The sequence below is a fragment of the Alosa sapidissima genome, chromosome 1, assembly GCF_018492685.1.
Source record: "Alosa sapidissima isolate fAloSap1 chromosome 1, fAloSap1.pri, whole genome shotgun sequence".
NCBI lineage: Eukaryota > Metazoa > Chordata > Actinopteri > Clupeiformes > Clupeidae > Alosa > Alosa sapidissima.
This window is the reverse complement of record NC_055957.1, coordinates 22,245,925-22,273,907: the sequence shown is the minus strand read 5'-3', so window position 1 is coordinate 22,273,907 and position 27,983 is coordinate 22,245,925. Positions and strand designations below refer to the sequence as shown.

Genomic DNA, 27,983 nt, shown 5'->3' with positions numbered 1-27,983 from the left:
GTGGGGGAGTGCAAGGGGTAAATGCGTGACTAAAGATGACTTGGACGAACAGACAGCCTGACAGGATAATAAATGTGACCATTGGAGAGAGAGACAGCGAGAGATTCCTAAACAGAGCCCTTGGTGAAAAGAAGCTGACGCGACTACACGGAGACTAGCTGCGGATAATGGCTCAATAAATGTGGAATTCATTGTGGTTTTGGAAAAGAGGCGTTAACAATTAGTTTTCTTTTTCTCTTTTTTTTCTATCAGTAATTGATTACTTTTTTTGGTGTGGACTGCTGGGATAGTTTTTTATGCTTCCGTTGCCTTTGGAGACCATGAAGTCACATAAAAAATCCAGAGGTCAAGCTCTGGGTCAGGAGAGCAACAACACCTACTGCAAAGCTGTGACCAAGACAGGAAATCGGTGAGTGGGCTCAGACACATGGTGATGGGAGATTAAAAAAAAACAATCCTCATCATTTTGTCACTGTTCAAAGAATAATTTTTTCAATGTTCTTGTTTTTATTACAATGAGCTGAAGTCAAGTTTGATACTATATTACTAGTGCTAGGCCTAAATCTAAATGGAACTATTTTACATGCAGTATAGAATATGATAAGTCATTGCACAAAATGAGACTTGTTCGAAGCACATGGCTCTGCACTGAGAATTTCACATCCTTGAAAAATACTTTTACAGAGAAAATTGAATTGTTATGCTGTTCAAATGATCAAGCTTGTGCAACAAGCTTTCTATGTTATGTTATGTAAAATAGGACTTAGTGTGTCAGCAGGCCTACACTAGTTCTATTATAGAACTACAACACATTTTTCAAGGATCCAAAGTGACATGATTGACAAAATCAACAACAATTTCCTTTTGATAGATTTTACAGATGTTATAATTTTACTAATTTAGAAAGAGCTATCTTTCATGTCATAATTATAAATGAGATGTCAGAGAGATATGATCGATCCGATTGCAGTCAACTTGTATAGAGGTCCATTAACACGCTGACAGAGTTAAACAAATTCAGGATATTCACTCCACTGTTGCCACTTAGAAGGGAAAAAACAATATATTCTGACAAAAGTGTACAAAACCAATACCTGTGGTTATGGTGGCTTACAATATGTCAATTTTGTATAACAATGTATTGCTAAAATGCACTTATTACGTACAACATTATAAGTAATTTTGGCCATTTCGGAGTCTACACAAGAAACATGGACCTGTCAGAACATGTGTATTTAAGAGTCCTTTATGACAGGTTACGGAACACTATGCACCATGTCAGAAACACATGACATGCCTCTGTGCTTGCGTCGCCTTACAAAAATTTGGACAACTCGTTTCACTATACAAGTACTTGTGTTTTATGCATTTGCACCCTATGACACCCTATGAATTGACCCTTATAACTAAAGTATCATATTGTGTAGTAAAGCTTCTGTGGTTATGGCAGTGACATCAATGATGACATCTTGAATACAGTTTCTTTTAGTTGTGATTATATAAATATTTATAGATTTATGTCGATCATTATGAGGCTTTAAAAATACTTTATAATCTTTTTATAATGTGTTTACAATGCCTCATATAGGCAGCAAGTATGTGTGAATAACTATGAATGGATCAACACATGCATATTCAGTTTTTTACAAAAGTCAAAGAAAGTGATGTCATGATCCAAAACACCCATTGACAGCAATAAAGTGCATGTGTTGCTGAAATACCATGAACATCTGTATTCAGAATTAAACTGAAAGATAAACATTTTGGGGTGTTGTATCAAACACTATACACTTTCAGTTCTGCACTAATTCCAAATGTCAGACAAAAAATGACATTTAATTACATGTTATTATTAAAATGACATTCGCACTGATATGTAGGATAATATATACACAATGAAAAACAAAACTTGTGCTCATCTAGAATATTTCTAATATTTGTTTTTCTGTTGCATATTCTAATCGAGTTTGCTATCCTGTGTAAGCACCCATCACATCTGTGTATCAACATGATTTGGCTGAATTAAGGCGTCATGTTAGAAACTTTCAGAGACTAGTTTTTCCTGAATAATTTATAGCCTTGGTTGCTGGGTTATTTGGTTATCTTTAGGGAGGGCACAAGGTTGGTGGTGTCAGAGGCGGTGGGTTACAAATCACTAGTTTTATGATGTGGGCCATAGCAGTGGCATGGGTTACACAGTCACCCATGGGCGGATTATGAACTTTCGGGCCCCTGGGCCCAGATGTATTAAGGGCCCCCCACTTATTGTCGTATATGTGGGAGGGGGGGGGGTTTGTTTGATGTGATTTCCTGTATTCTGGTGCATTTTGGGGATGGCCAATACTAAATTCAACCAGATTCATAGCCTACATCCTGATTTGTTGATATTGAGGCAATGATTCCATGCAAAGGCTTGGGCTTCAGGGCCCCCTGACCGCTTGGGCCCCTGGGCCTGGGCCCGGTAGGCCCGTGCAGTAATCCATCCCTGCAGTCACCTGCTCAATTCCCGTTTTAAATACCACGCTTCGGTAAGCAGTCATCTGTGGCCTTGAGCTGGTTGATCTGAACAAGGTCCTTTTTCTAGTCAGACATTTAAAAAATTTAGAATGGTGTGTGATACAGGTTGCCGAATGCAGGGAAACAGGTGAAGGAGGTCTTCAGCGGCTTGTAAATTCCACGTGTGGTTTATAAACATCGAAGTTCAGGTCAAGCTATTTCCACAAGCTTGGGGGCAATAAAAGAGAATAAATCATCAATCATTTTTGTGTGACTCATGCAGCACAGGGAGATAAATCAATTGGATCTCAATGGGGAGGTGTGTGTACATACACATGCCTACAGTATATGTACAGCCACAAAATATGACCTTTGCTTCATTACTTCATAAAATGACCATATGATTGCGAGAAAAAGGAAGATTCATTTCAAGGAGCCCTACTGAGGTTCTCTGAATGGAACATTTGTTGTGGTTTCCTTTCCTTTCAGGTGCTGTTTTCATTCCCTTTTATGGCCAATTTCAATTGAACCAAACATCTAAAAGCTAACTATTATTTTCTCAAACTGAGAAGAAGTTTTTAGAACATCTATACGTCTATTAAACTTATTTAGAATAACGTGCACTTTCAAGAAGTGTCTGCAATGTTATACAAAAAAGAACCTTTTAGAGCTTGTCTGGGTGTCCTACAGTATCTTGCCAGGCTCACCCCCTATCCCCTGCGCTTATAAACATTGCCCTTTTCTGTAGGTATGTTTTCACAGACAGAACATCACGGGGTCTTCCCACTAAGGACGTCATGTCCTCCAGAGATGGGAATCGCCAAATCACGTCTGTTGGCAGTAATCAAACCTTGACACAACCTCAGACATCCCCCCCTGAAACTAAGCCTTGGTGGCATTTAGGCGAGCCATCTTCATATTACTCTGATACCGGTGTAGGCCCTCGATGGTGTTATATCCATCAAAATAAATCAAATCTATTCCAGGAGCTTAACACCAGGTTGTGTGGTCACAGGGCCCAAGAGGGCTCGCGGACTATGCAGCTAATATGGCCCATCATCACGTTCCTGACCAGTTTTATTTGGTGGATTGCCCTTCGTTCTAATGTCACATGGTGCAGCACTACATTGCACGATCAAGGAATGCCCTCCGTCTTCCAAGAGTGGACGTAAATCACCTTGATTCACTGGTGTAGTGAGGGCATCTCTCCAGCATGCCTGGCATATAAGCTGCACTTATAATCTGTTTATAACACTTGGGTTTAGCCAGTAAGCCTGTTAAAAAGATTTAATCCATTGTTCGACAACTCTTGGCTCTGTTAGCATAAACACTCAAAGACCACTGTTCCCCTGTCCAGTGCCTGTTTGGCCACAGCTGGCCTGAGGAGTAATATGAATGTGTAGCATTGCATCTTTTGGGTGAACCTTATGCTTCCTTCGGCGTGTGATAGGCTAAAAATAAGAGTCTCCTAAAAAAGATTTACGGCCTCAGCTATACAGGCAGACACCCGAGAGACAGGCATAGCTTATGCCTGGCATAGGAAATAGAATGAGTTGGAGTTGATAGAGAGAGAGAGAGAGAGAGAGAGAGAAAGAGAGAGAGAGAGAGAGAGAATCATTAAGCACTTTGATTTAAAGGCCTTTTCGACATTTGGACATACAAAGCTCATTTTTACAAATGACTCTATGACCTGTTGAGGTGGTGATCGGTTGGTGAGTGTTAACGTTTTAGAATGAGTCATGGTGTGTTACCATTCCTCTAATTTACACCCTTGTCCAACACGTGCCACTGAGCTGGCTACACCTGTTGGATGCTAAAATATAGCTTTAGGAGGGGGCAAAAGAGTGTGGGGCAGATGGGGTTTCTAGATCACGGCTCCCATGTTGAATTCGCAGGGCCAAGTTATGTAAGGTAAATTAATGTAAGGTAAATGTGCAATTCTTACTGGAAAATTAATTCCTTGAACACTACTTCTATGTCAGCCTACTTTGTGATACAATGCCCCTTCCTACAGAGCGTGGAACATGGTAAATGACCATTACCAGTTCAACACCAGATGGGAGCCTGATAGGCAGTGTTTGCCCTGCTTGTTTGGCTAAACCAGGTGGAGGAACCCAGACCCCACGCTGTGATGTTTGTCCCCGTTTGCCTGTGGTGTGGTTTTCAGCCCGTCTTCACCACATCACTTCAAAGAGTCTCCCCATGTCATACAGTATATTCAAACGCCTTGAAATTCACCTCTCCAAGTCATAGATAGCATCTTGACACCCATAGAAAAACAATGACAAATTCAGTTACATCATGTGTTTGATATGGCCTACCACGTTACAGTTAATGTTAATACAACTTTAAAACAAATAATTTTATGTTAGGTAATATATCTGCACTCAATTTTTATTTTGGTCTCTGTTGATGCTTGGGAAAAGAAAATTGCTGGAAAATAATATTTTGGAATCCAAATTATACACTATTATCTTAGACCTACAGTGCATACGGAAAGTACAGCGCTTCACTTTTTCCATATTTCGTTATATTACAGCCTTATTCCAAAATGGATTCAATTATTTTTTTCCCTCAAAATTCTACACACAATACCCCATAATGACAACAAAGAACAAAAATATGTACAGTATTCACAGCCTTTGCTCAATACTTTGTTGTGGCACCTTTGGCAGCAATTACAGCCTCAAGTCTTTTGGAATATGAAGCCACAAGACTGGCACACCTTTCTTTGGCCAGTTTCGCCCATTCCTCTTCACAGAACCTCTTGAGCTTCATCAGGTTGGATGGGAAGCGTCGGTGCACAGCTATATTCAGATCCCTCCAGAGATGTTCAATGGGATTCAAGTCTGGGTTCTGGCTGGGCCACTCTAGGACATTCACAGAGTTGTCCTGAAGCCACTCCTTCGATATCTTGGCTGTATGCTTAGGGTCGTTGTCCTGTTGAAAGATAAACCGTCGCCACAGTCTGACACCTGACACAGTCAGACCAGAGAATTTTGTTTCTGGACACCTCCCTAACTAAAGCCCTTCTCCCCCAGTCACTCAGTTTAGAGAGATAGCCAGCTCTAGGAAGAGTCCTGGTGGTTCCAAACTTCTTCCATTTACGAATGATGCAGGGACTGTGCTCATTGGGACTTTTAAAGCAGCAGAATTCTTTCTGTACCCTTTCCCAATCCTGTCTCGGAGGTCTATGGACAATTCCTTCGACTTCATGCTTGTTTTGTGGTTTGACATGCACTGTTAACTGTGGGACCTTATATAGACAGGTGTGTGCCTTTCCAAATCATGTCCAAATCAACTGAATCTACCACAGGTGGACTCTAATTAAGCTGTAGAAACATCTCAAGGATGATCAGTGGAAACAGAATGTACCTAAGGCTAATACTTATGTACAAGTGATTTCTTCATTTTTTGTTTTTAATACATTTTCAAAAATCTCAAACAAACTTTTTAAAGTTGTTATTATGAGGTATTATGTGTAGAACAAAATATATATATAAAATAAATAAATAAATAAAACATAAATTTAATCCATTTTGGAATAAAGCTGTAACATAACAAAATTTGGGAAAAGTGAAGCACTGTGAATACTTTCCGTATGCACTGTATGTTATCTATTTATTTTTTATTTATTCATTCATTTATCTATGCTGGTTGGCTAGCAACATAAATTGAGCACAACTGTCTGATGCTTGCTGTTTTTTCATGGAGAGTTACACTTCAGATGCCATGTATAAGATATATGACACTTGACAACAAGGTGAAGGATTTACATTCTGTCATGTCAGGGATACAGAAATACAAATTATTGGCTGTGCAGGGTGCATTCTGGAAGAACTCACTTCCAATGTACCTTTTGGCTGTTTCTCCAGAGGTAGGCTGCAGGTCATCTCTTGGCTTCTTTACTGAAGAGGCCTGTCCTTTTTTGAGGATAGGTGGCATAAGAGGGTAAGGCCTGAAGACGTGTCCCTGGATGAGGGAAGATTCTGATCTGAATCAGATTGTTATCCAATGTACTTTGCCAGCAGACCTGTAACCCAGCACAGATATCAAGTTCATTGGCCAGGCCTACATTGGCCAACAGTTGAAACATAGACACATAATTTGATGTCAAGTCCATGGGCAATGGGCTGTGATGACTCCCCTGGCGTGAACGTCTAAGTTAAAAGATAATAACATGACAACACAGCCTTCTTTCATTCCCCCATATACAGACAAGTGAGCCATTATTGGTTAAATAACAATCTCCATAATGATCCAATAGCACCACATGAAGCTTTATGGATTAATTATAACCATGTCACAGTGATGTTACAGGACACGTTTACTGCTTTGATGTCAAGCAGCTGAATGAAAGAATGAGAGGCCAAACAATGACAATTTTCAAATGCACAGAATGACACTGATTGTCAGAGGCGGACAGAGTACACAGCTTCATTACTTGAGTAAAAGTACAGATACCCTTTGCTAAACTTTACTCAAGTACAAGTAAAAGTACAACAGTCAGATGTCAAGTAAAAGTACTGAAGTACTTGTTTTTAGTAAAATTACTTGAGTATGAAGAGTACAAGAGTAGCCTACAGTACATTTTCTAAATATTGCATTACTACTGCCACAGTGCTTACATTTATGTACAGAAACGTCCTATGGAGTTATGAAAAATGTTAATGTTAATACCTTGGAGAATGTAAAATGAATTGGAAGTAAAATCAAGTCATTTGAATCTTTTTACCATGTTGCCAGGGATGGACAGTATTTCTAATACATGTATTTAAAATACACATTTCAAATACAAAATACTATTTTGTAATTGAAACACTTGAAGCGAAAACTATCATTAACTTGTTCAGAAAATTGAAATAGTCTGGCGAGGTGGGGCCACAGGTTGGCACATTCCCGGGATGGACCTGCTGCGTCTTCATCCATTGTTTCGTCCATGGTTTCATCTCTTATCTAAATCTGACCATGTAGTTGATTTTGGCGGAAAGCTGAAGGTGATTGCTGATAGGCTGTCCAATCAGTGGCGCCTACACAATCCAATCACATTTGAAAGGGGAAACAACAAATTGAGGGTTTCTGAGATTTTTATTTTTTCCTTCTTTTTTAGAAATAGTAACGGGTACTAACGGTTATGGATAAAAATGTAGTGGAGTAAATAGTACAATATTTGCCTCTCAAATGTACTTGAGTAAAGTCATGAGTACTCCCCAAAAATGATACTCGAGTAAAGTACAGATCCCTCAAAATTGTACTCAAGTACTGTACTCAAGTAAATGTACTCAGTTACTGTCCGGCTCTGCTGATTGTAATTCACCCAACTGATATGCACAAAAATGTTTTTAGTTTAGCCTACGTTTAAAGAAATCAACAAGCTGTATTCTCATAGGTGTTTGAATTACGTCTTTCTCTGCCTAATGAATATCCATGGGCACAGCATATCAGAGGCCATGGTGAGATAGCAGCAGGTCTCAGGGCTTAAGAGAGGTTTAATTTATACTGGACAAGTATGTTTTTCACCTCGTTGATCATGGTGCTAGGAGAGATGCCAAATGGTAGGGAACAGGTGTCAGGGAGTGGGCGCTGTAAGACTGAAAGACAACCCCATGGCATTTACTGAAATCAACACAGCTCAAAAGGACAGGGCTGGTGGAAAGGAAGGGCGTAGAAAAGCTGATAGGCTAGTGTTACAAATGTCCGTGTTGGCCAAACAAGCAGTCGACATAAACAGACATTAAATTCACAGTGGCAACTAAAATATATTATATCAGTACTTGCAACATAAGACATTTTGACGCATCTAATTCAGTTGAGACTCCAAACTGATCTCTTCATTTAATAAACCATACATGCATTTTCCCTTGTTATAAACCATGCTAAAAGAGAGAGTATAGTAGAAATAAAATCCCAAAACATTTAAGCCAATCAAAGGACCAATCATATAAAGGTTGTTTCAATGAATGAAACATGTATAATCCAAAATGTTGTGAACTGACTAGATTTCTTGGAATTGTTAACGTTAAATATAAAACACATAGGCTAGGCTACATAGAAAAATGAGCAGAATGTCTTTGACTTTAAAGCGATGGTTCGGAGTAATTTCACTCTAGGGTCCTTTGCACCATGACCCCGAGCCAAACACCCTCCCAGAACCTGTTTTCCCTTGGTCGAACCCTGATCGAGTAACGCTGTCAGAAACGAATGACTTTCTGCAGGCGTAATGGAACCAACTTAGTATCTCGTAAATTACCCCACTAATAATGCCCTGAATGGTACGAAACTTCTACAGTAGTACAACTATGTTCTTTACTCATAAAACGAGGCATTGAAAAGTTTGTAAGTACACCAGGAGTTTATTTAAATAACACTTGCCTGATGAATGCTACTATCTGCTACTATCTACCGCTGCGTTGACGTTACTTCCGTGATTTGGGAAAAGCCTGTAAAAGTCCTGGCAGGAAGCATGCATAATGATGTAGATCCAGGAATGCACTAATATTTTGTTCGTAGTACCAGTTTGCAACAATTATTAGTTAACACAAAGTTGCAAACACTTCGGAAAAAAAATATTAAAAACTGGATATACCAAAAAACTTTAATGTATCGCTTCCTGCCAGGACTTTTATCATAAATAAATGTGAGGAGGTTGCTAACGTTAAAGATTGCATCTACAATCGAAACTATCTACATGCAAATTGAATGGCCTTATGTCCGGTCTAGGCCTATAGATGTCTGCTTTAGTTGACAGCATGGTCACTAGATTTTAATCGGTAAAGTTATCTGTGGTATCTGATGGTATCTGTTAATGTTCGTGCAAATAGGCAGATTCATGTCCCTTGTAGTTTGCAACTGCGAGGTACATGGCAGGCGCCCCACAGAACGGTTTCATTTTGAGAGGTGTATATCCATACACCCCCTCTGCGATACCGAGGTTAGTTTAATTTGATATTCGGACAGATATTCAAAAAAAAATTTATGCAGCCAATTTCAACCCGTGTTTGCAGACAATGTACAAACAGATGACCTGTCTACTTGCTCCCAGCCGACCTTAGGGACCGTCTAAAAAGTACCTTTTGAATTACCTTCATAGTCTTTTTTGTCAATAGCTTTGACATCATGTGACCTAGTGACTCCAAACCAATTAAAAATAGTTATCCTATATGGGACTCATCAGACACACCTCTTTTTATAGTTACTGTATGCACACAGTATTTTATATGAATATTTTAAAGAAAATACGTTATTTCCCATAAGGAATGGTCTCCTTTTTTTCAATACCTCCCAAGCCATGTGACCTAGTGACTCCAAACCAATGCAGAATAGTTATCCTATATGGGACTCATCAGACACACCTCTTTTTATAGTCACTGTATGCACACTGTATTTTATATGACTATTTTAAAGAAAATACATGATTTCCCATAAGGAATGGTCTCCTTTTTTCAATACCTCCCAAGTCATGTGACCTAGGGACTCTAAACAATGCAGAATAGTTATCCTATATGGGACTCATCAGACACACCTCTTTTTATAGCGACTGTATGCACGCTGTATTTTACAGTATATTCATTTTTTAAAGAAAATACATTATTTCATAGAAAGAAACAGACTCCTTTTTTCAATACCTCCCAAGCCATATGACCTAATGACTCGAAATGCACGCTGTATTTTATATGAATTTTTTAAAGAAAATATATTATTTCATATAAGAAACAGACTCCTTTTTTCAATACCTCCCAAGCCATATGACCTAGTGACTCCAAACCAATGCAGAATAGTTATCCTATATGGGACTCATCAGACACACCTTTTTATAGCGACTGTATGCACGCTGTATTTTAAATGAATTTTTTAAAGAAAATACATTATTTCATATAAGAAACAGACTCCTTTTTTTCAATACCTCCCAAGCCATATGACCTAGTGACTCCAAACCAATGCAGAATAGTTATCCTATATGGGACTCATCAGACACACCTCTTCTTATTGCCACTGTATGCACACTATATTTTATCTGAATATTTTAATGAAAATACGTTATTTCCCATAAGAAACGTCTCCTTTTTTTCAATACCTCCCAAGCCATGTGACCTAGTGACTCTAACCCAATGCAGAATAGTTACCCTATATAGGACTCATCAGACACATTTATTTTTATAGTCACTGTATGCACACTGTATTTTACATGAATATTTTAAAGAAAATACATGATTTCCCATAAGGAATGGTCTCCTTTTTTCAATACCTCCCAAGTCATGTGACCTAGGGACTCTAAACAATGCAGAATAGTTATCCTATATGGGACTCATCAGACACACCTCTTTTTATAGCGACTGTATGCACGCTGTATTTTACAGTATATTCATTTTTTAAAGAAAATACATTATTTCATAGAAAGAAACAGACTCCTTTTTTCAATACCTCCCAAGCCATATGACCTAATGACTCGAAATGCACGCTGTATTTTATATGAATTTTTTAAAGAAAATATATTATTTCATATAAGAAACAGACTCCTTTTTTCAATACCTCCCAAGCCATATGACCTAGTGACTCCAAACCAATGCAGAATAGTTATCCTATATGGGACTCATCAGACACACCTTTTTATAGCGACTGTATGCACGCTGTATTTTATATGAATTTTTTAAAGAAAATACATTATTTCATATAAGAAACAGACTCCTTTTTTTCAATACCTCCCAAGCCATATGACCTAGTGACTCCAAACCAATGCAGAATAGTTATCCTATATGGGACTCATCAGACACACCTCTTCTTATTGCCACTGTATGCACACTATATTTTATCTGAATATTTTAATGAAAATACGTTATTTCCCATAAGAAACGTCTCCTTTTTTTCAATACCTCCCAAGCCATGTGACCTAGTGACTCTAACCCAATGCAGAATAGTTACCCTATATAGGACTCATCAGACACATTTATTTTTATAGTCACTGTATGCACACTGTATTTTACATGAATATTTTAAAGAAAATACATGATTTCCCATAAGGAATGGTCTCCTTTTTTCAATACCTCCCAAGTCATGTGACCTAGGGACTCTAAACAATGCAGAATAGTTATCCTATATGGGACTCATCAGACACACCTCTTTTTATAGCGACTGTATGCACGCTGTATTTTACAGTATATTCATTTTTTAAAGAAAATACATTATTTCATAGAAAGAAACAGACTCCTTTTTTCAATACCTCCCAAGCCATATGACCTAATGACTCGAAATGCACGCTGTATTTTATATGAATTTTTTAAAGAAAATATATTATTTCATATAAGAAACAGACTCCTTTTTTCAATACCTCCCAAGCCATATGACCTAGTGACTCCAAACCAATGCAGAATAGTTATCCTATATGGGACTCATCAGACACACCTTTTTATAGCGACTGTATGCACGCTGTATTTTATATGAATTTTTTAAAGAAAATACATTATTTCATATAAGAAACAGACTCCTTTTTTTCAATACCTCCCAAGCCATATGACCTAGTGACTCCAAACCAATGCAGAATAGTTATCCTATATGGGACTCATCAGACACACCTCTTCTTATTGCCACTGTATGCACACTATATTTTATCTGAATATTTTAATGAAAATACGTTATTTCCCATAAGAAACGTCTCCTTTTTTTCAATACCTCCCAAGCCATGTGACCTAGTGACTCTAACCCAATGCAGAATAGTTACCCTATATAGGACTCATCAGACACATTTATTTTTATAGTCACTGTATGCACACTGTATTTTACATGAATATTTTAAAGAAAATACATTATTTCCTATAATAAACGGTCTCCTTTTTTCAATACCTCCCAAGCCGTGTGACCTAGTGACTCCAAACCAATGCAGAATAGTTATCCTATATGAGAATAATAAGACACACCTCTTCTTATAGTCACTGTATGCACACTGTATTTTATACTAATATTTTTAAAGAAAATACATTATTTCCTATAAGAAACAGACTACTTTTTTCAATACCTCCCAAGCCATATGACCTAGTGACTCCAAACCAATGCAGAATAGTTATCCTATATGGGACTCATCAGACACACCTCTTTTTATGGTCACTGTATTTTATATGAATATTTTAAAGAAAATATATTATTTCCCATATGGAATGGTCTCCTTTTTTTCAATACCTCCCAAGTCATGGGACCTAGGGACTCCAAACCAATATAGAATAATTATCCTATGATTCCAAACCAGTGCAGAATAGTTATCCTATATGGGACTAATCAGACACACCTCAAATTAATATGATTTTTGCACTATTCCTTATGGGAAATCATGTATTTTCTTTAAAACATTCATAGAAAATACAGTGTGCATAAAGTGACTATAAAAGGAGGTGTGTCTGATGAGTCCCATATAGGATAACTATTCTGCATTGGTTTGGAGTCACTAGGTCACATGGCTTGGGAGGTATTGAAAAAAGGAGACCGTTATAGGAAATAATGTATTTTTTTTTAAATATTAATATAAAATACAATGTGCACACAGTGGCTATAATAAGAGGTGTGTCTTATTAGTCCCATATAGGATAACTATTCTGCATTGGTTTGGAGTCACTAGGCCACATGATTTGGGAGATATTGAAAAAAGAGGACCATTCATATAGGAAATAATGTTTTGTTTTTTTTACAAAATATTCATATAAAATACAGTGTGCATACAGTGACTATAAAAAGAGGTGTGCCTGATGAGTCCCATATAGGATAACTATTCTGCATTGGTTTGGAGTCACTAGGTCACATGGCTTGGGAGGTATTGAAAAAAGGAGACTGTTTCTTATATGAAATAATGTATTGTCTTTAAAATATTAATGTAAAATACAGTGTGCACAAAGTGGCTATAAGAAGAGGTGTGTCTGATGAGTCCCATATAGGATAACTATTCTGCATTGGTTTGGAGTCACTAGGTCACATGGCTTGGGAGGTATTGAAAAAAGGAGACCATTCCTTATAGGAAATAATGTATTTTCTTTAAAATATTCATATAAAATACTGTGTGCATACAGTAACTATAAAAATAGGTGTGTCTGATGAGTCCCATATAGGATAACTATTTTGAATTGGTTTGGAGTCACTAGGTCACCTGATGTCAAAGCTATTGACAAAAAAGACTATGAAGGTAATTCAGAAGGTACTTTTTAGACGGTCCCTAAGGTTGGCTGGGAGCAAGTAGACAGGTCATCTGTTTGTACATTGTCTGCAAAGACGGGGTGAAACCGGCCGCATAATTTTTTTTTTTGAATATCTGTCGAATATCCGAATATCAAATATCAAACTAACTTCACCTCGGTTCGTCACCCAGTTTCATGCGCCAGTTTCATGAGCTTTTATGACAAAACCGTGACTGTGGTAGTTAATAAAAACTACATCGTAATAGAAAACTGTTAGCTTTCCTGGTATTAAATGACAAATGGTATCAGTTAGGCGTATAACACAACATAAATTGTGCTGGCGACCCAAATAAAATCTCCAGACTTTGGGAAACACTGGCTTACTTAGATCGTGTTTTCGTTGATCATTTAATCGAGTCTGAGACTTCACAGAGAATGTCGATGCGTGCCGTGCAGCCACTGGTTAAGGTTAGTGCTAAACGAAACCAGAAATACCGGCGATATTCACACGGCGTTGTCAATAACAACATTTATCAAATGTGTCTATGTCAAAAATTGTGAAATAAAAAATATTGTAGAAGGTAAGAACGATAATAATATATCCGAGTCTCAGAAACGTGCTCGTTCGTTATAGGCATTTTAGTCTGTTCCATCACAACATCGAAAATGGCTATGATATGCCATGTTAGGCTAACGTTAGCGAGATAGCTACCATTTACAATTTTACAAGTTAGCTTGAAAGTTAAGTCTTGAGGAACATCTAAGGAAGTTCTTTCCTAATTATTCACTTAAGCTGCGTTCATGTGTGGTGATCATAAGGTGATGATCGTGACATGTTCTCTGGCATGTCCACCTCTTCATGCAAGCCAACTTCAGATAACGTTGACGTTAATAGTTTAAGTCAGCTAACTGATAAAAACATCTCGTGTCTGGGAGCATAAGTAAACATGATCACTATGGCATATGACAATAACGTTATGCCTTGCGATGAAAAGTTCATTTGTTTGTGTCTTCGCATGTTTGGACGTCTGGTCGTAATGTCTAACGTTAACGTTACTTCAACAATAACTCGGTTTGGACAGGAAAGGAAAAAGCAATAGTATGCTATATTCTCTGCTCATTATGCTGTGCCATGATTTGCTCTCTCCTCTTTAGACTCTCATTGCAGACACACACACACTCTCAGCTGGTGGGCTCTCCCCAACTCGGCCAACTCGGCAGTGGTTTGTTGAACAGCCCGCTTGTCTTTGCTCCTACCGGAGCCGCCGTGCTCCAACTGGCGCAGATTGAGGCTCAGCTCGCCCTCAACCAGCTCAGTGCCCTCAGCTTCAGCAGCCAGCACAGTAACAACCCGGTGGCCCTGCTCGGCCTGCTGCGAGCGGCAGCTGCCTCGGCCTGCCCCTCTGCCGTCTCCATGTATCGGCAGCCCCAGGGGGCTGACTTCGCTCGGCCTCGGCACCTGATGCCGGTGGCTGTCAACCAGGACAATCACTCTATCTCGCAGGACTACCAACGGTCGGCCTTTCCACCCGCCATTCCTGAGGACCTGGAGGTTGCCAAGTACCAGAGGATTAATACTGGCTTTAGACAAAATGCCCCGGCTGTGCAGGACATGTGCTTCCCGCCCATGCCCACACAAAACCTGGGGAAGCCAGGTGGTGAGGACTGGGCCCAGTACAAAGCCCCAAGCTCACAGCATGCTTCCTCTACAGTGATGGACCAATCAGGGAGCTCCTCCTGGAACACGTCGCGGTCAGCTGGGGAAAAGTCTACCTCTGACTCTGTGGGCAACTTGCTGGCCAGCTTTGGTCTCTCTAGCAAGGATCTGGAGCTTCTCAGTCGCTACCCTGACAGCCAGCTCACACCAGAGTCCCTGCCTCTTATACTGCAGGACCTCAAGGGCCGCAAAGCCGGCAGGAACACACCAGTGTCTCCGCCTCACTCACAGCTCTCCATGCTTCCTCCTCACCACAGCCCGAAACCAGACCCAACCCCGGGCACTGCTGCCCACGTGCCCAGTTACCTGAGCATGGCCACACAGGTCCCAGGGAAGGTCATCGAGTACGGCCATGCCAGCCAGGAGAGCTTCAAGCGCGTGCCGTTACCCCCCTCTCCCACCAAGCACAAGCCAGAGGCCACGGTCAACACACAAGAGGCAAGGAACTATCTGCAACACCACAGGAAGCCCAGCCCCGGCTTAAGGTCGCACGCACGAACCTCCCGCAGCCCACCGTCCGTGAAAGGTCCGACACCCACTATGGTCAACGACTACATGGCGGCCCAGCCCAGAGTTTATCCCCACACATGCTCACTGTGCGTGGTGCAGTGTGAAGACGCCAAGGTGAGCAGCTGAATTCATCAGTATGAGACGACATCATACCGGGACAGAGACTTATTCCAAGTGGCATGAAACATGATGTTGTGGTCTGTCATTAAGCATGATGTTGTGGTCTGTCATTAAAGGGAAATTCCGGTATTTAGCACTTTGAGTCCCTTTTCTGGTTTGTTTTGGATGAACTATAGTGGTGGACACCGAAATTTTGACGATTGGTCCTGTCTCGACTTTTCTGACTCGTTTTGAATCGCCTTTGACTAGTCAGAGTGGCTGCCTACAGGCATGCTCAAACATGTCCTAAAACAACCCTTAACGTTCGTTTTCAAAACTGTGCAACTCACCGAGTGGTTAGTGGTGTTCGTTGATTATTAAAATCAAATATATCGGCGCAATATATTTCAGACACCTCACAACCGCGTATAAACTTCCGCTCAATATTTGAGCCTGAAGCATAGACGGTGGCGCAGTAATATCAACCATGCAATGAGTCTTCCAACAGAAATCAATGGGATTTTACAAAATGCCATAAAACACGACAGTAACTGTATTTTGCTACGCTACTTGTTTTGGAACATCAACGAACACCACTAACCACTCGGTGAGTTGCACAGTTTTGAAAACGAACGTTAAGGGTTGTTTTAGGACATGTTTGAGCATGCCTGTAGGCAGCCATTCTGACTAGTCAAAGGCGATTCAAAACGAGTCCGAAAAGTCGAGACAGGACCAATTGTCAAAATTTCGGTGTTCACCACTCTAGTTCATCCTAAATAAATACAGAAAAGGGACTCAAAGTGCTAAATACCGGAATTTTCCTTTAAGCATTATGTTGCGGTCTGTCATAAATAGTGCCTCTCTGTTGTCTCTGTCTACTAGGATTGGCACAACCACATTAACACGGTGGTCCACACAGCAGGGTGCAAAGACCTCAGGAATCAGTAAGATCATATGAATGTTTCTATTTCCATGCCGTCACAGTAGAATCTCAAGCAGCTTCCTAAGCTCTAGCCTCAGTGACGTTGTGAACTGCCTCAGCTATATGTTTCAGAGTTGACACTAGTGACTTATTTGGCTCCTCTCCCTCCCAGGTATCCTGACTGGAGACCCCCTGGCTCCAGTTTGTGGCCCAGGTGAGTGATTTATTCACTGCACTGGATGCACATTAGATTCATCACAGATGTACTAGACGTTTGACTAGGTGGCCAGGCTACACTGATAACTCAACTGAAGCGGAGCACACCCGCTGCTCTCACGCCTGGTCAATGCCAGTCCCATTGGTTGTCGTGAAAGCTGCAGCATATGCTCCACAAACGTTCCACTTGAGTTGCACCCGTACCTTAGAACCTGTCTGTTCTTCTGTTAATTTTGTGTCAAAGCAGAGATCGTTCCCCTTCTCCGGACAGTTGGTCTGGGCGCCACGGGAACCGTTCGGCCTCACGCTCGGCCTCGCGTTCCCTGTCGTCCTGCTCCTCGCCGGGCCGCTCCCCGACGCGCCACGGCCACAGCAGCAGAGGCGCCGCGTCCAGAGGCCAGCGCTGGAGATCTCCTGACCGCCAAACCCCATACAGACACGGCCACTCCCATTCTCCACCCTCTCACCACCAACACCACCACCTCCCCCAGCACCAGCACCAGCACGCACCCCCTCACCGCGGCCGGCATGGGTCCCCTTACGGCCGACGGAGCCACCCATGCCACAGTTCCGGTCACATTCCTACAGGTAGACTCTTATTGTGGATATTGTGTGTGTTTGGAAGAATGAGAAAACCTTTTTTTTTTTTTTTTTATCAAATAATCTACAGAAGGCGAGCGTTCATCTGATGCTAACTAACAGATTCTGTAAGATTATTGTGTGGTAAGATGACCGTATAGTGCTCAGTAAATGGCGTATTCTGCATGAGAGTTATGCTGTACTGTATTCCATCATTCCACAGACGGTGCGTCAGCACGACATCTCCCCCATGACCGGCCCAGAGGCCCTCATGAGGTGTCCCGTCGGCGCGCAGCAGCAGGACCTCCATCGTCCTCCTCCCCCTGCTCCTCCCTGTCCTCGTCCTCGTCCTCCAGGAACAATAAGAGGCAGCCGTCCACCTCTCCTGGGGGCGACAAAGCCAAAGTGCCGGAGAGGCGACGGGCCTCTCGCTCCTCTTCCACACAGGGCAAGTCACCAGCATCCACCTCCAAATCCTCATCCACCAAAATTGACCAGCCTCCCATGTCTCCTGCATCTAAGTCTGACCCGAAGGTAGCGGCTTCAGATCCCAAGCCAATTGTGGAACCAGTGGAGAGCAAAAAGGCCGACACTGTTTTCAGACAGACAGGTAACGGCTAGCTTGGGAAGAAAACAAGACAGAATAACAGAATAATAATTATGACAGAACTAGAATAACAATGCCGTCTAGCCATTGTGTGCAGCTCTGTAATCTTTAGTTGGAAAGCTGTGGACCTTTGAGGACTGATTGCTCTCTGTGTTGGCTTTGTTTTCGTAGAAACTACAGAGAAAGTGAAGTGGACAACAGATGAGGTGAGATACTAAAGTGGACACCAGAAAGTTTGGAGCAGATTAGAGCCCTCTATCCGGACAGCCCACAGATACACCATTAGCTGATGTGTAACCTTTGTTTCTTGTGCTACAGAGGGGCATCGTGCTGATGTCTGGACTTCCTGACAGTGGGTACACTGAGAGTGACATCGTGAAACTGGTTACTCCCTATGGAGATCCAACACAGGTCATCATCGCCACTGCAGAGGGCAAGGTACTCTCAACCTGACTCCATAATCTACTTTAATTTATCAGTGAATGCTTGTGTTTGTACTTCTGGCATACTTTTTAAATGAGCCTTGTTTCATAATCTTGCTGTATATGTGCTGTTTTGCTCATTGAGTGGTGTGCAAAGGACACTGTCCAACACCACTATACAGATTATCATGATGCACTGGGAAATCTAAAATGGTAGCTGCTAGAAGGCTCTGTAATGCAGATGATCCACGTGGTAACAGGCCCTGAAAGCCAGCCTTTACCATAGCCCTCCTCCTCACAGGTGTGTATGTCTATCTCTAGGCCGTGGTGGTTCTACCTGACAAGAGCTCGGCTCAGGAGATGGTGAATGCACCTGCCTGCATCTGTGACTGTCAGCTCATTCTGGAACAGCTATCAGTGTCAGTGGACCTGAGCAGGCCGGTAAGCACCCTCACCCTGCTTATACTGAGACTATGTTAAAGTGTAACTCTCGCCAAAATGCAACCTAGGGTCTTTTTGTCAATGTACCCGAGTCAAACTGGTAACACTTAAAATTAACACACCCAGATTCATCATTAATTAGCCAGTAACTAACATAATTGTTAGTAAGATATTATCCCTTAATTAAAGCAGTTATCACTCATTAATTAATCATTTACAAGGCATGACCATATTACACCCTTAATAGACCAATAACTAAGACTTACGTAGATATTACTTCCTAACCACTGATTATTAATGGTAAATTAGGAGGCAATAAGATGCGAATTATGGTCATAACAGGCAATTTATAGTTCTGGCCTTATTATGTAGCAGTTCCAAATATAAATAAATTACTGTATATGAAGAGCCTTTCATTAGGAATCTAGATAGTTAGGCCTATTCAAATACATAATGCCCTACCTTGATTAGAACCTTGTTATGGGAGAACATTTTTACATGTTACATTTTTTTTTATTAAAAATGACTATCGGCTGATATATCGGTTATCAGTTTTTTAATAATTCAAATATCAAAATCGGTAGGTTATCAGCCTTCAAAATCCCATATTGGTCAGGCTCTATAGGAGATGAAGACAAATTGACATACACACACCAAATGCGCACACACACACACATCCACACCCACACATCCTCACAATTAACACACACACACACACATACACACGCACGCACACTGGCACACACACACACACAGGCACACACACACAGGCATGCACATACAAGCATAAACAAAAGTTGCAAGAGTAGGCGGTGGAGTAGAAGATGGAGACAAATTGGCAAGCGTGACGAGCGGGAGAGGATGAACAGGACTGAGTGGCGGCCATATTGTGTACCGCTATGCGGTACATCTAGTTATACATTGTTTTAGAAAATAAAGAACTGCTTTGGACTATATTTTATTGTTGTTTTATTGTTTCACTCATTGTGAAGAAGTCCCATTAGATTGTTAATACTAGTTGGTAAACTACTCATGATTAAATATGAAAAGCACTCCACTTTAACAGGGAACATATTCTCACTTATACCGGAACCGGATTCATTCATATGTATTTAGGCAGTATTAACAGTTGTAGGTTTGCATTTCATTCCACAAGAACAGACCATGCTATTTGGGTGTTGTTAATGGAGAACGACTGTTCTTTTGGAACTGCTACATAATAAGGCTAGAACTATAAATTGCCTGTTATGACCATAATTCACGTCCTATTGCCTCCTAATTTACCAGTAATAATCAGTGGTTAGGAAGTAATATCTGCTTAAGTCTTAGTTATTGGTCTGTTCATCTACGTTCATTTAAAAGCATAATTATCGGAAGCGCCACTTTTAAGATTGACCGTATTGTCGTTTTCGGGTCAAATGGCCTTTTAAATGAGAGTGGTAGGGGCACTACTATTTTGATGCGTGATCGCATCAAAATCGCTATTTTTCAAACACTAAGAAGGCTCAACACAACATGAAACTTTGATTGAAGTATCACCAGGGTCTCTACACATGAACTCGAGGCCATTTGACCCGAAAACGACAATACGGTCAAGCTTAAAATTGGCGCTTTTAAACGAAAGTTTGACTAGGTTGCATTCTGGTGAGAGTTACGCTTTAAACAATATTTGCTGAGTGACCTCATGCACTCATGTGAGCCCTCCATAGTTTTGTCATCGTAATTCAAATCTTTCTGCTGCAGGTGACACTATTCCACGTGATGATGGGGCCTGACAAACCTTGTGTGAGTCCCTTTTACATCTTTGACTTGTTACATATCATTGTTGTGTTAGTGGTGCTCAAATCTGGGTGAAATAAAAGTGACTGTCAGCCTTGTGACTGCGTCTTTGTTAGGGAGCGTTAACGGCTTGGAACAGGCTGCTGGTGGTGAAGAATGTTCCAGACACACCAAATGGACCCAGAGAGGTGCAGCAGCTCATACAACGGTTCGGCAATGTCTGCAGAAGTCTGGTGCTCAACCACAACAAGGTGGGACTGTGTGTGTGTGTGTGTGTGTGTGTCTGTGTGTGATTCTGCGTCTCAGTCTGATTTTGAATGTGTTGCATGTTATTGAATATGACTTGAGTTATTATGACTGCTGCAGCTGCTACCATGCACGCAGGCACACACACACACAAACCCACACAGAGAAGCACACATATACACAAAAACACACACACACACACACACACACACACACACACACACACACACACACACTTTGGGGGCAGCCGTGGCCTACTAGTTAGTACTTCAGACTTGAAACCGGAGGGTTGTCGGTTCGAACCCCGATCAGTAGGCACGGCTGAAGTGCCCTTGAGCAAGGCACCTAATCCTTCACTGCTCCCCGAGCGCCGCTGTTGTTGCAGGCAGCTCACTGCACCGGGATTAGTATGTGCTTCACCTCACTGTGTGCTGAGTGTGTTTCACTAATTCACGGATTGGGATAAATGCAGAGACCAAATTTCCCTCACGGGATCAAAAGAGTATATATACTGTATATATACTTATATATATATATATATACACTATGCACACACTCATTTACATACACAAAAGTCGCAAGAGTAGGGGCTGGAGTAGGAGATCGAGACAAATTGACAAGCGTGATTTATTTTTGTGGAAAGAATGTGCAGGACTGAGCGGTGGTTTTTTGCGGTACATCCACTTTGCGGTACATCTAGTTTTGAGTTGTGGTGGGTCCTGGTTCAGAAAAGGCAAAGATTATCCTAAACTCGTAGCCTTCTCTCTTTAATTCGTAAACTCCTCTCTTAAACCTCTGCAGATAATCTTCGAAATGGAAACGGCTGCCATTGCCCAGGTCGTCTACAAACGTTTCCAGAAGTTTCCATGCATTGTGCAAAACAACCCCTTATCCTTCTCCATGAAGCCAGATGTCATGTTGGTAGGTGTGACATTCAGATTCAGAAATACTTTACTTAGGTTAATCAGAAACTATAATAAATATTTCCATCACAGTAAATAATATTACAGTACCAAGACTAGTGGTAAATACTGCATTTCACCCTTTCCAGGTCAAGAAAAATGAAGAAGCTAAAAGGTACTTTACTTATATGAATCTGTCCAAGAGATGTTTAATGTTTCTTCATGAACAAGATCCACTACAGACAGATATCTGAGCTGTCACTGTCATGTATATTACTTTCCTTTTCTGCAGCAATCCATCAACCTCCACTTCATCTGATTGCAAAGCATCAGACCCGGCAGCTTCGTCAGACCCCTCTCCAGCGGCCGCTGGAGGCCAGGAAGCCTTGTCCAGCGAGGCCATCGCAGCCGAGCAGACAGACAGCGCCACCACGGAAGCGGATGCAGGGAAACTGCCAGACTCGTGCCCAGCAGGGAAGGACACCTCCACGTCCCAGGTGCCTGTGGCAGTGGCGGTGAATGGTGACGGGGAGATTGCAGCAAAGGGAGGTGGAGGAGGAAGTGATGTAGAGGCAGTAGGGGAGAAGCTTGACCTGCCGAAGTTCACCCCCGCGCTCCTGCAAGCCCTCCTGCAAGAGTGCAAGTCCCGGTCAGTACTGAGGGCTTCCGCAGAGCCAAAGGGAGCTGATACAGAAGCTGCCCCAGGCTCACATGCTCCACCTGAAACAACTGCACCTAGAGACATAGGTGTTACACGGGATGAGGACCAAGAGATGGTATGTGACCGTAGGGTTCATTGATCTGTTCAAACTACTGGTATATTATGCCACACTGTGTTTAGGAAAGCCAGGAGAGGACAGACAGTTCATTATTTCTACGTGTAATAAAGAGAGGAGCCTATGCTGCCTCTAACCCAGATCTAGGAGGCACAGGATAACAAACCTGTACACTGACAGCCACACCTAAGCAGCAGGCTTGTTGGTACAACAGTCAGAGCATGCTCAACAGTAGTGATAGCATTTGGTCACGCTGCCCTCTCCTGGCACTTCAGCAGACCTGCCAACCTGTATGCATTTTGCATAGCAGCCATGCATTTTCACATCAAAGTACGCGGGTACGATTTCTTACTTAACTATGCAAATACAAGCAGACATCCAACTGAATTAGAATCTCCCTCAAATCTATTTCATGCGAGGGTGAGATGCAGAGAGAAAGTGACGAGTGAGAAATTGAATGATCTAGACAAAGGATACTGGCCACTTGTTATGCTATATTTTCTTCAGCCAACGGTGGGTTACACGAAAGACTTGATAAGGTGAGCTTAACAGGTGTTCACTCGGGAATTCTTGGGTGTTGACTCAGGAATTTGCGTTCCCCCTGATGTCATTTTGCGAAACTGAAAAATCTCAACTGAGTGCGATTGTGAATTCACCTAGGCCTAATAGTTTGATGTTGTCTTGAAAAGTTTTTACTTGTTCATCAGTTGTTTCAGTTAGCATTATACTTTCTATGTGTCGCTGATGGGTAACGTTTCATAACTAAAAGGCGCTCAGCCTTCCAAGGCCAAATGCAGCCATTAACAACGACTCTGAAAGTGGATCTAGGCTAAATATTTTGAGCTTCTCATTGATGGGAGCATATATGGATCATAGTTGTTCTGGTTTATTAGCACGAAAACAAGTGAGAACAAATAATAGGCTTCCAGACAGAGATTGCGTACTAATCGCTTTAGTTGGGATAATGTAATCATTGCAGGCCCAGATGGCAGAAAAGCAGTACAGTACTATCTGAAAGAAACTGAAAGCATGTGCAATTGCAATTCTTGATTTGTAATTTGCATTAGTCAGCAGGTAATAATTTAACATTGAATGTATAAAAAAAGGAAAATGAAAAAAGAAAACAAAACATGTATTGTGAGTTAAGGGATAGACTGCTCACTGACAACAGATGTCCATACGTCTCTATCTACTGTAGCCTATATTCAGGTGAATTAAATATGTTGGCATAACATGAGGGATGTATTTCTTTACAAAATAAATAGCTAATAATAATTAATTGAAAAGAGGTAATAATAGACCAGGCATGATTGAATAGAGGCCACATATAAGAAAATGGACATATACATATCCACATCAGTCCCTACATCAACAGTGTTTTTTCATAGGTCAGGATTATTGGGCTCTAAAACAGATTGTCAACATTATAGAGAGCTACTATAAAAGATTCAGTTTGCACGCATTGGATCAAATTTAGATAGATATCTGACATTAAAGATGGGTCGCTATACAAAATGTATCTTGTGTGCATTGTCTGTTTTTGGCTGCAAGAATAAAGGCCTACATGTGTAGAGCATTTATTTTTCTCTCGAGGTGCTACTAAAAAAGTTCTTCAAGGTTGGCAGGTCTGCTTCAGTTGTGCACATCCATTTCATGCACTCAGCCACATCCCGCTTATATACCCCCCACCTTCTGCCCCACCTTCTGCATGCACCCCACCACTTCTGCCCCACACATTAGTGCCTCCGCTATCTCTGCGGTCACTCACACAGCGATCAACCTGTCCTGGGGCTCTCTGATCTGGCTCTTCTGGGCGCACAGGGACACGCCTCCAGTGTCCCCGCGGTAAGCCACCCCACCTCTGGCCCCTATGTGATGAGTGGAGGTCCAGGAGTTGACAGAACAATGGGAACAGCCTGTTAAATAACATGCAGTCTCGAAAACTTTGAACAATTCAGCAGTATTTGTCACCGAAGGCCCCAGCCTTTTGTGCGGCAACAATTTGCCCCCTTTAGAGTCAGTCTGTTTAGTGGGCAGCCGTGGCCTACTGGTTAGCGCTTGCCCTTGAGCAAGGCACCTAACCCCTCACTGCTCCCCGAGCGCCGCTGTAGCAGGCAGCTCACTGCGTTAGGATTAGTGTGTGCTTCACCTCACTGTGTGTTCACTGTGTGCTGAGTGTGTTTAACTAATTCACGGATTGGGATAAATGCAGAGACCAAATTTCCCTCACAGAGTGAGGCTACTTATACTAGATGTCAGCTGAAGTCAGCAACATACGCCATGTCTTGGTCTTTACATCAAGTATAGGATGACTGCAGTGCATATAAGACTTGTGTACCATTGGGAGTCTTATTTATTTACATTAGCGGAAATATAGGGTTCAAAATATCAACTGTTTCCTGTTTTCAGTTCAAGCCCTGTAGCAGGCATCACACTCCGCCTCAAACGCGGAATAGACACCTGCACCGTAAACCTGCCCACCATGCCCAAGAGCCATTCCGTGTATGGCAGTCTGAGCACATACTCCACTGTATTGACGAACGCTGCGACAAACTCTGATTGAATGTAAACCCTATTCTGATCACCGCCCTAACCTCTCGATTTTTCCCTGTGTATTAGGGAGGCAACCTGGAGGACGACCTCGTACCTTGTGTGATGGATGACTTTGTGACGGTAGATGAGGTAGGGGACTTTGCTGGGGAACCCAGCCAGCCATTAGAGGAGGCACTGGCGGTCACTGCAGAGGGAGTCAGTGCGGAGGGGTCACTGCACTCGGAGACCGCGAGCCTCGTCCCAGAAAACACGGGCGCAGACACCAGGGAGGAAGACGAGAGGGTGGAGAGCACAGCACCTGGTGGAAGAATCAACCAGAACCTGATGGAGGAAAATGTGGAGGACCATACACAACAGGTTTTTTATTTTTTTTTACTTTTCCTTATTGTTTTGTTATAACAAATTGTCAAAGTTGTCACTCCACAAGTCTGTTTTCCTTCATCTCACCTTTACTGTGTCTTCCAACTCTTTCTGAACTTTAGAACGTGGAGAGTGAAAGCTGCACTGGTAGCATTGCCGTGGGTAACCAGCAAGGTGAGAAGGAAAAGGAGGAGGTCATCACCCCAGGTCCCATAAGTGAGTGTGGTGGTCACTTCAATAATTTCAATTCCGATAGATAGATAATATAGATAGATAGATAAGATAGATAGATAGATAGATAGATAGATAGATAGATAGATAATGTAGATAGATAGATAGATAGATAGATATACTGTATTGCCACACAACAATGTTGGTGGTAATTGCTGTTACAGGAAGAGGTAGCTCAATCCAGTAAAGGAGAAAAGAAAGAAGAACAAAACAAAAACAAACAAGTAAATAAACAAATTGTTGACATCAATTTTGTGGTGTTCAGGAGTCTGATTGCTGAAGGGAAGAAGCTATTTTTGAACTGGTTTTCATGGACCTCTAGCATCTTCTAGAGGGGAGAAGCTAGAACAAGTGGTGGTTTGGATGAGAGGGGTCTTTGATTATTCTGGAGGCACGGTTTAAGGTGTGCTTAGAGTACAGAGTGTGGACTGGAAGGTCACAACCAATCATGTCAGAGGCTTTGGTGACAACCCTCTCTAATTTCCTTTTAGTGCGACTGTCTGTACTCTTATACCAGACAGTGATGGATGAAAATAGTTGCTTATTAATGGATACTCTCCCTATTGGCAATGGTTAGGTTCACAAGTGGAAACTGGTTCATCGTCAGATTGTACAGATCCATTGGAGGAGGACGGTCCACACCGGGTCGTTCAGATGGACAGTTGTGCCACTATGGACGCTGTGGTCACAACGGGGGAAAAGGAGGAGGAATCAGATTACAAAACACAGGACGAGACTTCCATAACCACTTCACCCACATTAGAACTCAGAGGTGAGACTGCAGCTTCAATTCATGTTGGTGATCTAGTATAAGAGTGACATATTTGTTTCGTTTTACGCTGACCTGATGGAATTGTGTGTGATGACGTTTGTTTTGTTTTACACTGTCCTGATGGAATTGTGTGTGAAGTGATTTCAGAGGGGCCCAAGCGCCGGAGATCTCCAGATCAGCCTGAGGTGGTCACAAAGAGGATCCGTAAGGAACCAATCTTCGCTAAAGACTACAGCCTGCCTCCCTTTGGCTCTGATCGTCCTGTAGGTGAGTAAGGAGGTGAAGTTGGCACTGATATGAGTTATATATAGATATTTCAGTCTGATATTGCCTTTCGCACACCAGCAATATGACACTGTCAAAGGTGGTAAACCTGTATGCCGAGTAAGCATTGTATACAAAATGTGTGATCACTTTTGTGAAATGTATCTTCCAGATGACAACTACAGGACAAATAACATGACGGTGCGTTGCAAATTTATGTGTGTGCTCGGCTGTTGAATATCTTGAGGGTGTATTTGATGACAGGCATGGAGTTCCTGGAGCCAAGGACCGGCTTCTTCTGTCAGGTGTGTGCCAAGTTCTTCTGCGGAGACGAAGACGCCAAGGAGAGTCACTGTCGCGGAGTGGAACACTATGAGAATCTAGAGGTAGGCTGCTGCCGGCTAGCACCCAACTGCCAAAACACATGCAAATAATTCTACTGCATGAACCTGATTTACATAATGTATGAAAAAGACCAGGCATTTTCCCTCTGAGCACCGACGGTGAAACATTATTTTCCAAGAAAAACGGGCGAGTTTTTTTAACATGCAGTAGATTTATTTGCATGTGTTTGGCCATTTGGCATGGGGTTGGTCTGGCAATCGCCAGAATTCTCCTTGGCTATGTCAACTTAAACTGTTATACTGTTCTCCTTATCTCTGCTTTTCACTTCTTCTTAACCTATATGCAGACCGCACTACAACACTGGAGACTGAAGCACAGCAGTGGGCCCAATGGGGCCTCATTATGAAGCTCTCAGAGTCTCCGAGTTCTGCTCATTCCTACACCTCTTCGACCTGTGGGTCTTTTTATTTCACGGACACCAAACTTGTGCTATGTTGTACATGTAGTATGTTTGATCCATGCAACAAAAGAACTGTAAATACAAAAAGCAAATAAACTTTTTTTTTGTTTGTTTTGTTTTAGACATTTTACAA

The 27,983-nt window shown here is 41.7% G+C and overlaps 1 protein-coding gene across 3 annotated transcripts; it reads left to right on the top strand.

The window, feature by feature from the left end:
- On the top strand, positions 1 to 27,971 carry LOC121721327. 3 transcript variants are annotated; one of them, XM_042108210.1, is made up of 20 exons: positions 1 to 409; positions 14,805 to 15,990; positions 16,858 to 16,919; positions 17,070 to 17,111; positions 17,358 to 17,701; positions 17,916 to 18,302; positions 18,471 to 18,505; positions 18,618 to 18,737; positions 19,043 to 19,162; positions 20,906 to 20,947; positions 21,058 to 21,192; positions 21,989 to 22,108; positions 22,239 to 22,264; positions 22,382 to 22,865; positions 25,485 to 25,775; positions 25,901 to 25,952; positions 26,587 to 26,781; positions 26,920 to 27,048; positions 27,310 to 27,431; positions 27,737 to 27,971. In XM_042108210.1, the coding sequence occupies exons 1-20, from the start codon at positions 297 to 299 to the stop codon at positions 27,794 to 27,796; spliced, it is 4,065 nt and encodes a 1,354-aa protein (XP_041964144.1). In that variant the 5' UTR covers positions 1 to 296; the 3' UTR covers positions 27,797 to 27,971. The 3 variants fall into 3 exon arrangements, with proteins under 3 accessions (XP_041964144.1, XP_041964129.1, XP_041964137.1); XM_042108195.1 differs by having other exon boundaries at positions 3 to 409; positions 25,901 to 25,994; XM_042108203.1 differs by having other exon boundaries at positions 4 to 409; positions 17,361 to 17,701; positions 25,901 to 25,994.
- The last annotated feature ends 12 nt before the right edge of the window (positions 27,972 to 27,983 follow it).

Coding starts and splice junctions, on each gene's coding strand:
- LOC121721327 (XM_042108195.1), top strand. CDS start 297: ATGCTTCCGTTGCCTTTGGAGACCATGAAGTCACATAAAAAATCCAGA. Junction 18,738..19,042: donor TCGCCACTGCAGAGGGCAAG/GTACTCTCAACC, acceptor GTCTATCTCTAG/GCCGTGGTGGTTCTACCTGA. Junction 25,995..26,586: donor CATCACCCCAGGTCCCATAA/GTGAGTGTGGTG, acceptor GGCAATGGTTAG/GTTCACAAGTGGAAACTGGT.